This window comes from Apodemus sylvaticus, chromosome 15 (assembly GCF_947179515.1).
Source record: "Apodemus sylvaticus chromosome 15, mApoSyl1.1, whole genome shotgun sequence".
Taxonomy (NCBI): Eukaryota; Metazoa; Chordata; class Mammalia; order Rodentia; family Muridae; genus Apodemus; species Apodemus sylvaticus.
Window position 1 is genome coordinate 55735733 of NC_067486.1, and position 17143 is coordinate 55752875.

The 17143-nt window shown below is 40.9% G+C and overlaps 1 protein-coding gene across 1 annotated transcript in view; it reads right to left on the reverse strand.

The window, feature by feature from the left end:
- The window catches only part of Cfap44 (cilia and flagella associated protein 44), a 90417-nt gene that overhangs the window by 37624 nt on the left and 35650 nt on the right, over positions 1 to 17143 (reverse strand). Inside the window, exons 18-24 of the mRNA XM_052158952.1 lie at positions 12381 to 12526; positions 10328 to 10598; positions 8619 to 8674; positions 8325 to 8487; positions 5367 to 5497; positions 3625 to 3821; positions 365 to 539 (exon numbers count right to left, since the gene is read on the reverse strand). Coding sequence (XP_052014912.1) covers positions 365 to 539; positions 3625 to 3821; positions 5367 to 5497; positions 8325 to 8487; positions 8619 to 8674; positions 10328 to 10598; positions 12381 to 12526 — 1139 coding nt within the window. The remainder of the gene's footprint in view (positions 1 to 364; positions 540 to 3624; positions 3822 to 5366; positions 5498 to 8324; positions 8488 to 8618; positions 8675 to 10327; positions 10599 to 12380; positions 12527 to 17143) is intronic.

Consider the following 17143-nt stretch of genomic DNA (forward strand, 5'->3'; position numbering starts at 1 on the left):
GTGAGCCACTATGTGGTTGCTAGGATTTGAACTCAGGACCTTCGGAAGAGCAGTCAGTGCTCTTAACCTCTGAGCCATCTCTCCAGCCCCCAGAAAAGAGTTTCTTACTGCTTAAAAAGCATTCTGACTATACTATCAAAGAGTAGTTTTGAAGCAGAAACTGGGGATTCTAGAAATGTCAAGTAGAAGCACAACCACTTTTGAGTGTTGCTGTCTTTGCCCCTTCACAATTCCATCCTGTCTAGATTTTTATTTTCTTACCTCTTGGTGTAAGCAACAACCGTATCAAACAAATGCAACATTTACAAAGCTCTCTTTGGGGGTCACACATTGAGTGTAAGAATATAGGTCACACGTGACTCACAGCTCCTCCCATTCCTTTTTGCGCTGCAGAATCTTGAGTTGAGCCCGTTCAGCCTGTTGTATGAGTTTCTTTGTTTTCTCGATTTGGTTTTCTACCATAATTTCACTTAAAGTTCTAGGCCGAAATTTCTTCCCTTTTTCCGATACGGATTCTTCTTGGAGGCTAATACTTCCACCTGAACAAAAAATTACTTTTCAGTACTTCTAAGGCAGAAAAATAACTCTCAAATACTGTTTTCAACCTACACACATGAGTGTACACACACACACACACACACACAAGATCAAGATAAAATATGGAACTACCATGAATTCAATCCCCCAGACCACAGATGTTCTTTGACCTTTGATCCAGGGTCACATAATGATAAACCCACTGTAAATTGAAAGTGGCTGATTTTAAAATGTATTTATGATACCTAGCCCATAGGATATCATATCTGAGCATACCATGCTCAGAATATCTACATTACCTTACCCAACACTCAAAGCCTTCTTTACACTAGGATGTTGGAGATCTCACGCAATTTTTTAAAATATTGTACTGACTGTGGAAAATAGATTGACCAGGTGGGTATGCTTACACACCATTACAGAATTACAAAAATGTAAGTTAAACAATCATTAAGTTGTCTACTATTTAGAAATAGTAGACTAGACATTGAAGGCACAATTATTGCTGTTAATTACTTTCTATTTAAAAAGTTGGCAAAATTACAGTCCAGATGCCACACCCGAGGCTTCGGGAACCTCGCAGAAGGACAGAGAGCCAGAGGACCAGGGAGATGGCTGTGAGACTGTTTCTCCTAAGACTGTCAGGCGCTATATCCATACAGTCTCACCAACATGACTGCCCGAGCACAGGCCCAACAAGGACAACAACAGATGTGCCAAATGGACAGGGGAAGGCTACAAGTCCCCAGTTTTCTATAAAGAACCACAGGCAACTAAGAACTGATAGGGAGATGTGCATGGAACAATGAGATAAAGAGGTCATGGATGTGGATAAGAATGAGGAGGGGTAGGTGGGAGGGTTTTAAGAGAGAAAAGGGTAGGGGCAAGTGACACAACTATATGGTCTCAAAAAGTAAACGAAATTTAAAAACGCAAACAACTGCAATAAAGTATTCTTTGATCTTAATTTTTAAAAAGGATAAATGTTATGGCACGGCATAACTGAGTCAGCTTCGTAGTCGATCATGAAGAAAGTTGGCAAAATAAAGCTAATACCAGATCCTTACAGAATGTTGTAAGTAATGAAGGGGCACTGGCATTCAGCTGCAGAGTGTGTTTGCAATACTGCCTTGGGACAGGATTGAGTAAGGCATAATCTGACAGAGTTTGAACTGACACTTCATATACTAAGTGAAATGGGCTGTGGCCACTTAAAAAAACAAAAACAACAAAATCCTTTTTTGAAGGACATGGCCACTGTAGGATTCTCAAGGATGGTTCTGCATCCAAACATATATGGGTAGCACTAATTGCACTTAGTAGGTCTTTTTTAAAAAGATATGGTTGGGTGTGGGATCATATTTTATTATACCCTTTTATGAAATTCTCAAGGACAAAATAAATGTAAAAATTAGTCAGAAGCACCTAACATTAAAACTGTAGTTTTAAAACAATGTTTTTACCAGCGAACATGTGTCTATTGAGGAGTGACTCCTCATGTTCTATGTATACAAAGATATACATTTAGACATACATTAAAATGAATAATAAACCAGGTGTGATGCACTCATCTATAATCCTGGCACTTGGAGGGGGAGGCAGAAGGATCAGATGTTGAAGGCCAACCTCAGCTCCTAGTGAGTTTGAGGCTAGCCAGAGCTACAAAAGATCTTGTCTCAGCAGGGCAGTGGTGGCGCACACCTTTAATCCCAGCACTTGGGAGGCAGAGGCAGGCAGATTTCTGAGTTGGAGGCCAGCCTGGTCTACAGAGTGAGTTCCAGGACAGCCAGGGCTACACAGAGAAACCCTGTCTCTAAAAACCTAAAATAAATAAATAAATAAATAAATAAATAAATAAATAAATAAATATCCTGTCTCAAAAAAGTAGAGATCGGGCTGGAAAGATGGTTCAGCGGCTAAGAGCACTGACTGCTCTTCCAGAGGTCCTATATTCAATTCCCAGCAACCACATGGTGGCTCACAACCATCTGTAATAGGATCCAATGCTCTCTTTTGGTGTGAAAAAATAAATCTTAAAAAAGAAAAAAAGTAAAGATCAAAACAAAATGTGCTATAAATACACAACTGAATTTTATTCAGCTATAAAGAAGAATGAAATTATTCTGTTTGCAGAAAAGAAGAGGAAGAGGAGGAGGAAGAAGAAGAGGAAGAAGAAGAAAAAGAGGAAGAAGAGGAAGAGGAGGAGAAAGAAGAGAAAGAAGAAGAGGAGGAGGAAGAGGAAGAAGAGGAAGAAGAAGAAGAGGAAGAGAGAGAGGAAGGAGGAGGAGGAAGAAGAAGAGAAAGAGAAGGAGAAGGAGGAGGAGGAGAAGGAGGAGGAGGAGGAGGAGGAGGAGGAGGAGGAGGAGGAGAAGAAGAAGAAGAAGAAGAAGAAGAAGAAGAAGACGAAGAAGAAGAAGAAGAAGAAGAAGAAGAAGAAGAAGAAGAAGAAGAAGAAGAAGAAGAAGAAGAAGTAGTAGTAGTAGTAGTAGTAGTCTCGGACAGACGAACATCACATTTCCCTCCTCACAACTTGTCTTCCTTTGGCACTCCCTTGCTAGCCGTCTGCAGGAAGCAGTCCGCATGCTGGGCTGGGGGCTGCGGGGAGGAGGTTAAGTACCATTTTCACACCTGCATTCTGTTTGTATGTTCTTGGAAAACAGTTTGAAACACAGTGTTTCAGTTTTCCGTTCTTCGGGGTGGGAACCAGGAAGACAGAGAGGAACAGAACCCAGGGGATATTCTACACGAGAGGCTCCTTGGATACAGCAGGTGAGAAAGCGGCACCATCCTGTGTTCTCATCTATGGCCTGAGGAACATGGCCAGTATGGGTTTGCTTTAGCAGCACACAGCCAATAAGAAAACAGGTACTGTGCATTTGGTGGAGTGCGCCTGCATCTAGTCTTAGCCATACCACATAATCCTGACTTGCAAGATTACCTCTTCCAAGGGAGAAGATCATGGGATAGGGAAGACAAATTGAGCTCCAGACACCAAGGCAGGGTCAAAGTCCTTTCCTACAAAAAGTCAAGTCTGTAGAGAAATCCTGTCAATATGGATTCAAAGCCTCCTGCCGTCTGGACGCCCACCTGTATCTCTCTGGCTCTCCTTCCTGCCCGGCCCTTCCTTTTCGAACCTCTCCAGTTTGCTAGCTCTTCTCTCAGACTGACTTGGACGTTTTAACTTGGAATATTTAGAGGGCTTTGTCAGCCTATAGGAGGCTATCTGGTGGTCACTCTGGATGGCGTAAACCACAATAGTGTCACTTTCCAATGGTTCACGAAATCTGAAAAAAAAAAAATAGAATAGGTATTTGCAATAGTTAATATTTTGATCATTTTGCAATGATCACATATTCTACCAAAATGTTTAGGCACTGCTTAGAATTTAACCATACCTATGCCATCAGAGTTCTGTGAAAGTTGGGCTGCACTTGATTGAAAAGTAATAAAAAATTAATTCTAGTGAAACTAGTAAACACTCCATTATTGATCAATACACCATCAAATTGTGCTAATATGTACTGAGTGACAATTTATAATTAGGCTTAATGGAAAGCAGATCATAACAAACTCTGACTATGTGTAATCTATTGCCCTATGTATTATAGACAATGTTATATGCATTGTATAAGAATTAAATAGGAATATATAAATTATATAAAAATATAACTATCTGTGTATGAGATTCCTAAGCTAAAAAGAAGAAAAGAATTAACATTTATTTACCAAAGACTTAAGAAATTTTACTTCACTGGGATATTTAAAACACATTTTCTTAAACTCTATGGTGCGTGTGAATGTGTATGTGTGTGCATGTGTTTATAAACATGCACTAAAGAGATTTGTTTGTATGTAGTCACTATGAAGTGAGCAGACTTTGGGAGGTTAAATAGAGGTAATTCTCAAACGTTTCTCTGTAGAAAGACTGGATTTTGAGGCTGGAGAGATGACTCGGTGGCTAAGAATATTTGCAGAGAACTGGAACCAAGTTCTTAGCACTTACAAACTCTCATGACTACCAACTTCCTAGGATCCAGTGCCCTCCTCTTCTGGTCTCCATGGACACCCCCCCCCCAGCACACACAATTAAAAATAAAATAAGTTTATAATAAGAAGAAAGACAGCTGCATGCTCCTTGTAGACAATCTTAGACATATGTGAATGAGAGAAGCCAGATGGGAAAAAACCATTAACCAGCACTGCATTTATATGGAGTTTACAGATAAAGATGATCTGTAGCAGTAATACTCCACATCAGAGAAAAGATGTGAGCTCAAAGAAGCTATGAGGGACCTGGCATGATATAAATGTTCTCAATCTTAATGGCAGTCATACATACATGAACTGACGAGCATTGATGGAAGTATTAATTGGGCTGTTCTAGGAAGATGTGTACACTCCTCTGTCTATAAACCAAACCTTCATAAAAAACAAAAGGGCGTTGCTCCTGGGAAGGCAGACTGGGATGTGAAGGTGATTAGACAGGAGTTTATTATCTTCTACTGTATGGCTTCTAACCACGTTCGACTTGGGGTTTTTAAAACATGGAAGCCTTCATAGACATGCTTTAATTTGGCATAAAACAAATAGTTTGTCAAGAGAGAAAACGAACAGACATTGTAAATTTAAAAAATATAATGGTCACCCAAATTCCCATCATTTAACTAGAAAGGAGGAGCCAGCCGCCCAGGAGGACCCCGTGGGCAGGAGGGCTGCGTGAGGTGTCATCCGGATCCCTGGGTGCTTCACACGATGGCTCATCTGGACACCCCGTGGCCATCACAACACACAACTCTATTCAGACATCTCCATGTGCAGGGTAGACGCACCTGTCCTGGAGCTTCTTCAGACCGAGTTCAAATTTCTGTTTTTCCCAAGCTAGCTCCTTTTCCACTTGTTCCATTTTCAGACTTGTTTTCTTGTGGATCTCAGCATGAATTTTGGCATCGATATTGAAATCCTGCAGGGTAAGTAGGTTTCTTTGTCAAAAAGGTTCTTATTTTTTTTTGTTGCTTATTTTTATTTTATTTTTTTTATTCGATATAATTTATTTACATTTCAAATGATTTCCCCTTTTCTAGCCTCCCCACTCCCCAAAAGTCCCGTAAGCCCCCTTCTCTTCCCCTGTCCTCCCTCCCACCCCTTCCCACTTCCCTGTTCTGGTTTTGCCGAATACTGTTTCACTGAGTCTTTCCAGAACCAGGGGCCACTCCTCCTTTCTTCTTGTATCTCATTTGATGTGTGGATTATGTTTTGGGTATTCCAGTTTTCTAGGTTAATAACCACTTATTAGTGAGTGCATACCATGATTCACCTTTTGAGTCTGGGTTACCTCACTTAGTATGATGTTCTCTAGCTCCATCCATTTGCCTAAGAATTTCATGAATTCATTGTTTCTAACGGCTGAATAGTACTCCATTGTGTAGATATACCACATTTTTTGCATCCACTCTTCTGTTGAGGGATACCTGGGTTCTTTCCAGCATCTGGCAATTATAAATAAGGCTGCTATGAACATAGTAGAGCATGTATCCTTATTACATGGTGGGGAATCCTCTGGATATATGCCCAGGAGTGGTATAGCAGGATCTTCTGGAAGTGAGGTGCCCAGTTTTCGGAGGAACCGCCAGACTGATTTCCAGAGTGGTTGTACCAATTTGCAACCCCACCAGCAGTGGAGGAGTGTTCCTCTTTCTCCACATCCTCTCCAACACCTGCTGTCTCCTGAATTTTTAATCTTAGCCATTCTGACTGGTGTAAGATGAAATCTTAGGGTTGTTTTGATTTGCATTTCCCTAATGACTAATGAAGTTGAGCATTTTTTAAGATGCTTCTCTGCCATCCGAAGTTCTTCAGGTGAGAATTCTTTGTTTAACTCTGTACCCCATTTTTAATAGGGTTGTTCGGTTTTCTGGAGTCTAACTTCTTGAGTTCTTTATATATATTGGATATTAGCCCTCTATCTGATGTAGGATTGGTGAAGATCTTTTCCCAATTTGTTGGTTGCCGATCTGTCCTCTTGATGGTGTCCTTTGCCTTACAGAAACTCTGTAACCTTATGAGGTCCCATTTGTCAATTCTTGCTCCTAGAGCATACGCTATTGGTGTTCTGTTCAGAAACTTTCTCCCTGTACCGATGTCCTCAAGGGTCTTCCCCAGTTTCTTTTCTATTAGCTTCAGAGTGTCTGGCTTTATGTGGAGGTCCTTGATCCATTTGGATTTGAGCTTAGTACAAGGAGACAAGGATGGATCAATTCGCATTCTTCTGCATGCTGACCTCCAGTTGAACCAGCACCATCTGTTGAAAAGGCTATCTTTCTTCCACTGGATGTCTTCAGCCTCTTTGTCGAGGATCAAGTGGCCATAGGTGTGTGGGTTCATTTCTGGATCTTCAACCCTGTTCCACTGATCCTCCTGCCTGTCACTGTACCAATACCATGCAGTTTTTAACACTATTGCTCTGTAGTATTGCCTGAGGTCAGGGATACTGATTCCCCCAGATTTTCCTTTGTTGCCGAGAATAGTTTTAGCTATCCTGGGTCCTCTGCTGTTCCAGACGAACTTGACAACTGCTCCCTCCAACTCTGTGAAGAACTGAGTTGGGATTTTGATGGGTATTGCACTGAATCTGTATAGTGCTTCAGGCAAAATGGCCATTTTAACTATATTGATTCTACCGATCCATGAGCATGGGAGGTTTTCCCATTTTTCGAGGTCTTCTTCCATTTCCCTCTTCAGAGTCTTGAAGTTCTTGTCATACAGATCTTTCACATGTTTGGTAAGAGTCACCCCAAGATACTCTATACTGTCCGTGGCCACTGCGAAGGGGGTCACCTCCCCAATTTCTTTCTCAGCCTGCTTATCCTTTGAGCATAGGAAGGCCACCGATTTGCTGGAGTTGATTTTATAACACATCAAATGAGATACAAGAAGAAAGTCCCGTAAGCCCCCTTCTCTTCCCCTGTCCTCCCTCCCACCCCTTCCCACTTCCCCGCTCTGGTTTTGCCGAATACTGTTTCACTGAGTCTTTCCAGAACCAGGGGCCACTCCTCCTTTTTTTCCATAAATATAATGGATTAGTTAAAATGAAACAACAGAGAGTCAAACTATTCATGTACCCTCCCAACAGACAAGCCAAATTTCAACTCTTGTTTTTATGTTGTTACTGAATACAGAAAAAGCACATCATAAAGGTAGCCAAGTCCAGCGGTCAACTTTGTGTGGCGTAGGCTCCTTGGCTTCCATCCCAACTGTGCTAAGTTTTACAGCCCTGGAGGTGATGCAAACACACTGTAGGTAAAAGAAGATTTTTACACCATGTCCCAGTTTGCTTTCCCATTGCTTTGACAAACACCACGACCAAAAGCAACTTAGGGAGGAGCTGGGTTAATTAGTACCCTTTCATTAAGGACAGAAGACAGGACAGGCACTCAAGCAGGAAGGAAAGCAGGAAGCACAGGGACTGCTGGCCCTCCCTCTCCCTCACACTCATCCAGGTTTCTTTTATCTTCTAGGACCACCTGCTTAGGGATAGTGGTATCTGCCCACAGTGGGCTGGGGTGTCTTTCTTCAGTGGACATCAAGACAATACCCCCGACAGATGTGACACAGGTCAGTCTGGGTCTGGGAAATCCCTCAGCTGAGACTCCATCCGATGACACTAGGCCGTGTAAGGCTGACAATGGGAGCTGACCAGGACACACGATTTTTCCCATATCATGGTTGGCAAATAGTAGTCCCGATTCAGAAATATTATGTTAAAATAAAAGTCCTTCCTTTAGACTCACCGTCCGTTGGAACTGCATGTGCGCTGGTAACTCTTTATTCAGTGCTAACAGCTTCCAAAACTCATTCCTCAGAATTTTGATTTGTTCCCTCTTATGAGCTTTTATTTCTTCTACTTTCTTCATTAACTTATCATGCTCCCTTTTCCTCCTGGCATTCTCAATACTGAAAGCAGACATGTAAAACAGCTGTCATTCCAGACACAGAAATGGCATGTGAGAAAATTCATTTGGCTTGCTCAGCGTCTGCAGTCAGTTTGTTTGGTCCTGATCCATAACTATGGTGCTTTTTCATACCTATAGGCTTTGGGATCTTCGATGTCTTCTGGAATAGCCTCCGATTCAATCCCAAACTGTTGAAAGAGGGAAAAACGTCTGTTTTCAGAAACTGTGGTCAGGTTACCTACACAAGACTTGCACAAGACCAAGCCAATCAAAATTCCATTCTGGATGGAGGAGAGACCCCTGAAGCCTCACCCTTAGCAGAGGAACAACTGGCAATTTCTGGCTGCTGAGGGAGGGTGACACTCCTCTACAGACTTGGTGGGTTCCATGTCCCAGTGGATGACCCCACATCCGTGTGCATATTGGCAGCACTAACTGGACTTAAGGTTCTATTAATAATAATAAAAAGAGGATATGACATTGATAGGGAAGTTGGGTAGGGGACAATGGGAGAGTTTCAGGGAGGTGGTGGTGAATGGATATGATCAAAATGCATTATATAAATACATAAAGTTAGCAGAGAACATACTTAAATTTTTCAAAAGAGAAACCATGATGTATTCTAGCTGTGTGAGTAAACCGGAAGTAAAATGGCCTTCTCAGGAAGTAAAGCCTGATTGCAAATCATATCTCATTACTGACTGGATTAAAGTGGTTTATACTTGCTCCCTGCTTTCTAGAAGCAAAGAGAAATCTTTAGCAGGTATACTGGCTGGTTTTGTGTGTCAACTTGACACAGGCTGGAGTTATCACAGAGAAAGGAGCTTCAGTTGGGGAAGTGCCTCCATGAGATCCAGCTGTGGGGCATTTCTCAATTAGTGATCAAGGGTGGAGGGCCCCTTGTGGGTGGTGCCATCCCTGGGCTGGTGCTCTTGGGTTCTATAAGAAAGCAAGCTGAGCAACCCAGGGAAAGCAAGACAGTGAGTATCATCCCTCCATGACCTCTGCATCAGCTCCTGCTTCCTGACCTGCTTGAGGTCCTGTCCTGATGTCCTTTGGTGATGAACAACAATGTGGAAGTGTAAGGTGAATAAGCCCTTTCCTCCCCAACTTGCTTCTTGGTCTTGATGTTTGGGCAAGAATAGAAACCCTGACTAAAACAGGAGGTAATAATAACACACCAAGAATCAGGGTAACTCTTGAATTTTTCACATAAAATGTCTAGGGCTCAATAAAAAAATAGCCAAGGAAGACAAGATTTGATAGAAAAAAATCAGAAGACAGATCAATGAGACAGAATGACAAGCCTTATCCATAAGAAAGTTCTTAAGATGCATGTCAGAACAGCTCTGATTAATATGTTAAAGGAAGTTGGAGGCCCTGTAGAAAACTTTAGAAGTCTATTGGAGTATATTAACAAGTAAATAATGGCAGAACATAGATATGAAAAATATTGCCCATTTTGAAGAAGAAAGAGAAACTTTGTCTAAGAGAGTGATTGATAAAGAACTCCTGATGCAGTCTTATTAAAGGTGAAGAGCTGTATAACCTTTATAAAAATAAGAGTTCAATGCCATTAATTTTGGCAAATTTAAAAGCTCCAGAAAGTCAAATTTATAATGTTGTAAGAAGACTAGATAGTAAGTTATAGGTTACAGATATTATGACCTACAATAAGATTACATTATGAGGTTAATATAATATATATATATATATATATATATATATATATATATATAACAGTCTCAGTATTGAAAGACTCTAACAGTACTCCATCACTTTATCTTAAGGTGAAGTCTGCTATTATTATTAGGTAATTAATTGGCTAATTGCTTACATACCCTGGGAGAAGGCACTTTGGCTTTGGCCTCTTTCTGGATGATAAATTCAGAAAAAATGTCGAAAACAAAGATATTACCATCTTCCCCAGCAGTCAGCAAGTACTGGTCATCAAAACTGGAAAAGATACTTTTGATAGATCCATAATTATTGTCGTGCACATTGAAATGCCAGTAGTCCTTCAAACTGACCAGGAAGGGGTCGTTCTCATTTAGGACATACACTCGAATCGCCCCGTTTCTCATTCCACAGAACATCATAGTATGGTCATTACTACGAGACAAAGAGTAAAATACTATTCTCATAATCTGTGAAATAATGTTTCATTTTGTTTCCTTTTTATGTAGTGGGTGAAGGAATCTCAGAATGAGTGAAATTCTGAGTGAGTGTTTATTTTGACATGAGTATGGCCTTTGAGGACTACAGAGCCAATGGAGCTACGGGAAGTTGGCAAAGTTCTTATCCACACTGGCCAGGCTAGAGATGAGTCCTTACAAGGGACTGATCAATTTGTGCAAAAACTAGAACTGTGCCTTCCTCATGGAGGTGTTCACAGCCTGAGACTGATGGCCAACAGAGACCTCCTACCAGGGCAAGCTGAGTCCCTACCCACCTAGTAAACATGTTAGTGTCCCTAGTCTGCTGGGTATCGGTAGCATTAGAGAACTCCACTTGATGCCCTCTTTACCGCATGAGTATCTGTGTATCTGTCCTTTCCGCATTCTCCCACCATCCCCTGCCAGGGTTCTAAGACCCAAGCTGGGCAGGACATGACATATTTATTTATTTAGCTGTTTTTGAGTGTTGGAGGACAACTAGTAATGGTTGGTTTCCATTTTGTAGGCTGAGAGACTGAATTCTGATCACCAAGCTTGGCCACAGGTACCTTTACCCACTGAACCATCTCTCAGGCAAATAATGTGTAATTGTAAATAACAATGATATTAAGAACAAAGTTGCAAATTACCAAAAGGCATATGCTCAAGTCTTACATGCAATACTCTGGAGTATAACTATATTGCAAGTCAAGGGCTCGTAAAGAGTTAGCTAAATATGAGAGCGTAAGGAGAAATGCTAATCCAGTCTGGCTGGTACCTTGTAAAAGAAGACAATTAAGCCATAGAGAGACACTAGGGATAGTTTGCACATAGTCAAGAGAAGGCTCAACAATAAGGCATTTAGGAGAAAGCCACAGAAAGACTACATGAGAAACTGCATTGGTCAACGCCACAAACTCGGAGCTCTGATCTTCAGAACATAAGAATGTAAGTTCCTGCTGTTTAAGCCACACTTCATGGGATGATTTTGTCACAACAGTAGCTCTAGTAAACTAGTACAAAAGAGATAGGGAGGGAGAGCGGCTTTGAAAGTCCAGGCCTCAGAGAAAGGACCGGCATCTGGGCTCTGCTCTCACTTGGTAAATGGATATCTATTGGTTGTAAGTAGGGTCCTAGGTTAGCTTACCATGAAATCACTTCTTTGTATGTAAATGAAGACAAGATGTATATGATAAACAGAAGCCGACATACAGCAACACCTGACACAAAGCCTACAGGGTTGAAATAAAGTTTCAAGACTAGGCCTAGCTTTAATTTTATTTGCTCTTCTGAATTAATTGAAAGCATTTCCTTTCACTTGACTAGATCTTTAAAAAGCAACAATTCCAGATATGACCGTTACTCTGGTAAGCTTGAAAGGGTCTAGTATCTCCAGGGAGACAGCCTTCGGGGGAATGCCTGTAGGGATTACCTTGATTACTTTAACAGACAAGGAAATACCCAGAGTAATTGTGGGTGGGACCATTCCCAGAGCAGGGGATTCTGGTGTATATCTGAAACAACAGCAGGCTGGACACTTGTTTGTATTCGTGACTCTCCCCTTCTGACTTCAGATGTGGTGTCATCCTGCTGTCTTGAAGAACTGTACCTTCGATGTAAGCTAAAATAAACCTTTTGTTTCTTCGGGTGTTTTTTGTCAGGATATTTTATTACAGCAAGGGGAAAAGAGGCAAGGTGTCTGTGCACAGAAATGCAGACAATGCTAAATTCTCTTCACCTGAAAGTGATCGTTCTGATCGGGTTGTCCTCTGTGTCCTCAAGAACTCGGAAATCGAATGGCTCATTTTCCTGTTTCTGGAAATCACTGTTACGGAGATATGACGGAAACTGACAGTGATAGAGAAAACCAGCGTCGTAGTTCCCCTGGAAGATTAAAAGCACGAAAGGTGACTTGTGAACACACTATGCAGCTCATTCCTGCAGGGTTTTTTTTTTAATTTGGATGGTTAAAGGTTGATATTATTTATATAAAGCATCTCCATTACCCATTAATATGCAATTACGGAATTATAATGATGACTAGTTTCTACTTCAGAAGTCAGCACAAGAGAAATTTCGCCCCGAGAATCAAATTAATGGTATTTTATGATTTGAAGTGATATTCTGCATGATATCTTTACACAATAGGCTTCGTCAGTCATTGTTTTCACATTACTTTTCAGTTTGCAGTAACTTTAAACACTATTAGTTTTCGGGGGGGGGTATGTCACTATAAAGCGAGGCGGTATTAATAATTTGTAGCAGCTACATTGTTCTAACTCGTTTTCTTCCTCTGTACGGATTGGACCCTAAATAAAGGAAGTGGATTAAATGTCTGGACATCTACACACGGAAGTAAATAAGTAAATAACTTACATAGAGAATGTAAGAAAATGATCAGTTCGGAATTGGAAAACTAAGTTTTCACTCTGGATTGTTTGAGTTAAACTTGCCCACTGGGGATAATCAGGAAAAAAAAATGACACAACTCTTGTTTGAGAGCTTTGGGAGTCACCCAGACAGTGAGAGCGCTGGGAGAGAGTGGACATCAGGGGGGAGCCTGGTGTGCAGTGCTGCTGCCCCTCCTGAAGCAGATAAAGTGGGGATGGGTACAGAGGCTGCGTAGCTGTGGGGCCCAACCTGCAGCTCCTTGGACTTACTGCATGGCCAGCTCTCTCCATCCCAAAGAGGAGGAAAAGGACATTATCCTTAGACTTTCCACTGGACTATTGACATCCTAGAGTACCATTGCGAAGATGATAGAGATGGTGTGGGGACAAAACTGTTGTTATTTTGCTACATGGTCAAGTTGTCAGACTGCTTGCTGTCTAGACATTTGTGAATGCCCAGAGACTTGAGTTCCTTTGTACTTGGTCAGAGAAGCTCTTTTTATAGTGGGCAGTAGATAATTAATATGCTCAAATAGTTATGTGTGTTCAGCTGTGAACCAGTCCTCCATATCAGCCTTCTCCACCCCATCCAAGGCTCTGGGAACACTGTGGGAGGGGGGCAGAGAGAGTGAGACAGGTGGCAGATAAGGAGGAGAGTCAAGAAATGTTGACTGATGAGCGAGGCATGGCTGTTGCGCATTATCAGCTCAAAGCAACTGTGGCCCGGTTACCTACACAAAATCTGCTCAAGACCAAGCCAGTCAAACTTCCATCCTAGATGGAAGAGGGGCCCCCAAGGCCTCGCCCTCAGCAGAGGAGCTACTGGCAATTTCTGGCTGCTGAGGGAGAGTGGCTCTCCTCTGTGGACTTGGTGGGTGGCGTGTTGCCCGTGTCCCAGTGGATGACCTCACATCCGTGTGCATATGGGCAGCACTAACTGGATTTAAGGTTCTATTAATAACAATACTAAGAAAAGGATATGATTTTGAAAGGAAAATTGGGTAGGGGACAATGGGAGCATTTCAGGGAGATGGTGGTGAATGGATATGATCAAAATGCATTATATAAATACATAAAGTTAGCAGAGAACATACTTAAATTTTCAAAAGAGAACTCATGATGTATTCTAGCTGTGTGAGTAAACCGGAAGTAAAATGGCCTTCTCAGTAAGTAAAGCCTGATCGCAAATCATATCTCATTACTGACTGGATTAAAGTGGTTTATACTTGCTCCCTGCTTTCTAGAAGCAAAGAGAAATCTTTAGGAGGTAGTAGTAACACAAGAAGAAAAAGGGTAACTCTCAAGTTTTTCACATAAAATGTCTAGGGCTCAACAAAAAATAACTAGGCCTTCTAGGAAGACAAGGTTTGATAGAAAAAAAATCAGAAGAGAAGACAGATCAATGAGATAGAATGACAAGCCTTATCCATAGGAAAGTTCTTAAGATGCATGTCAGAACAGCTCTGATTAACATGTTAAAGGAAGTTAGAGGCCCTATAGAAACTTTAGAAGTCTATTGGAGTATATTAACAATAATAGAAAAGCGGAAATACCAGAATTAAAGATATAATGGTAGAAATTAAGCTCTTAGGATCTGGAGAGATGGCTTAGCAGTTGAGTTAGAAGTTTCTTACTTTTCCAAAGGACTCAAGTTTGACTGGCAACATCCAAGTTGGTTGGTTCGTTCAAAACAATGTAATAAATCCAGCCCTGGGAGATCTGAATTCCCTTCTGGCCTCCTCCAGAACTTATATACATGGGCATATACTCTTGTACACACCCACACATATATGTATAAATTATATACGTAAAAACAAAATATTTAGAAAAAATAAATTAAAAAAATTCAATAGAGTGGCTTAATAGAAACTAAGTATAAATGAGAAATAAAATCATAATAACAATCCCTCCCCAAACCCTAACCCTAACCCTAACCCTAACCCTAATCATAACCATAACCATAACCATAACCATAACCAACACAGGGAAGGACTTGAGTAGATTGTTCTCCAGTGAAGCAATAGAAATGTCCAAGGACCACAAGAAAAGACACCTGAGGAAATGCAGGTCCAGAGCTACATGGGAGGGGTGCCATGTTCACACCCCTTGGGATGACTACAGTCAAAAATAAAATCCAGCCAGTTTATGTAAGAATGTGGAGAATTATAACTCCTTTGTGCTCTTGGTGTTCATGTGACATGGTGTGCCTACTGTGGAAAACTGGATAGCTCTGAAATAAATAAATAAATAAATAAATAAATAAATAAATAAATAAATAAATAAATAAATTAGAATTATCATAAGGTCCAGTAATTCTCCTTTGGTACACATAGCTGAAATAATCGGAAGCAAAGAGATATTTGAATCCCCATATGTGCAAAGCATTATTCCCATCAGTCAACGGGTAGGCACTATCTTCGTGTTTGCCAGTTGAGAGAGTCAGGAGGTAGAGAGGGTCTGGGAGGAGATGAGGAGGGAAACCTGTGATAATATATTGAATTGAAAATTTTTATTTTCAACAAAAGACTTTCACTGTTACAAGTATAAAGAGGTTATAGAGATGGGTGGCAGCAATTATTGTTTGAAATTGCAAATATATTTATCATATAACTGTATATTAAAAATGGTTAATACGATTAATTTATATATTTTGCCGCATTTTTAAAATTGGAGTTCCATTGGTTTTACATAGATACAGAAGGAGAGACAGACAGACAGACAGACAGACAAGTGATAGGGTACTGACTGAGTGGAAGGCATAGATGATTTTGAAAAATGTATCAGTAAAGCTTTGTGGGGGGAAGACAAAGAGAGTTTAAGCCAGAGATAAAGAGGGAGGGAAGGAGGGAGGAAAAAAGAGAGAGATAATTTATCATCAGCAAACTTATTCTTTTTTTTTATTCGATATATTTTTTATTTACATTTCAAATGATTTCCCCTTTTCTAGCCCCCCACTCCCCGAAAGTCCCATAAGCCCCTTTTTCTCCCCCTGTCCTCCCACCCACCCCTTCCCACTTCCCCATTCTGGTTTTGCCCTATACTTCTTCACTGAGTCTTTCTAGAACAAGGGACCACTCCTCCTTTCTTCTTGTACCTCATTTGATGTATGGATTATGTTTGGGGTATTCCAGTTTTCTAGGTTAATATCCACTTATTAGTGAGTGCATACCATGAGTCACCTTTTGAGTCTGGGTTACCTCACTTAGTATGATGTTCTCTAGCTCCATCCATTTGCCTAAGAATTTCATGAATTTATTGTTTCTAATGGCTGAATAGTACTCCATTGTGTAGATATACCACATTTTTTGCATCCACTCTTCTGTTGAGGGATACCTGGGTTCTTTCCAGCATCTGGCAATTATAAATAGGGCTGCTATGAACATAGTAGAACATGTATCCTTATTACATGGTGGGGAATCCTCTGGGTATATGCCCAGGAGTGGTATAGCAGGATCTTCTGGAAGTGAGGTGCCCAGTTTTCGGAGGAACCGCCAGACTGATTTCCAGAGTGGTTGTACCAATTTGCAACCCCACCAGCAGTGGAGGAGTGTTCCTCTTTCTCCACATCCTCTCCAACACCTGCTGTCTCCTGAATTTTTAATCTTAGCCATTCTGACTGGTATAAGGTGAAATCTCAGGATTGTTTTGATAGCAAACTTATTCTTAAAAAAATATGTTAAAACTACTTTTTCAAACAAAAGATGCAGATGTAAATTATAAGAGGAAAAAATAAAGTATTATTGGCAATTGAAAACAATAATAAATTATTTTCTGGGAATAGAAACATATATAAGACATATGGTCAGTGGATGGACATGCTTGCTATGCAAGCCTAATGATCCTTGTCAAGTCCAATCCCCACAAGGCACAGTTGTGATAGCTCACAGCTGCAACACCAGCACTTGTACAGGGAGGAAGACACAAGACAGTCAACTGAGGTCACCTAGCCTAGAGTCCAAGGGAACGGTAAAGACGAGAGAGATGCTGCCTCGACAAAGTAGGACAGAACTGACTCTCAAAAGTTGTCATCTCATCTCCATCAGTACTGTGGTACCCATACCCATTCACACATCATGAGTACAATGAAAGATAGGTAGGTAGCTTGGTAGGT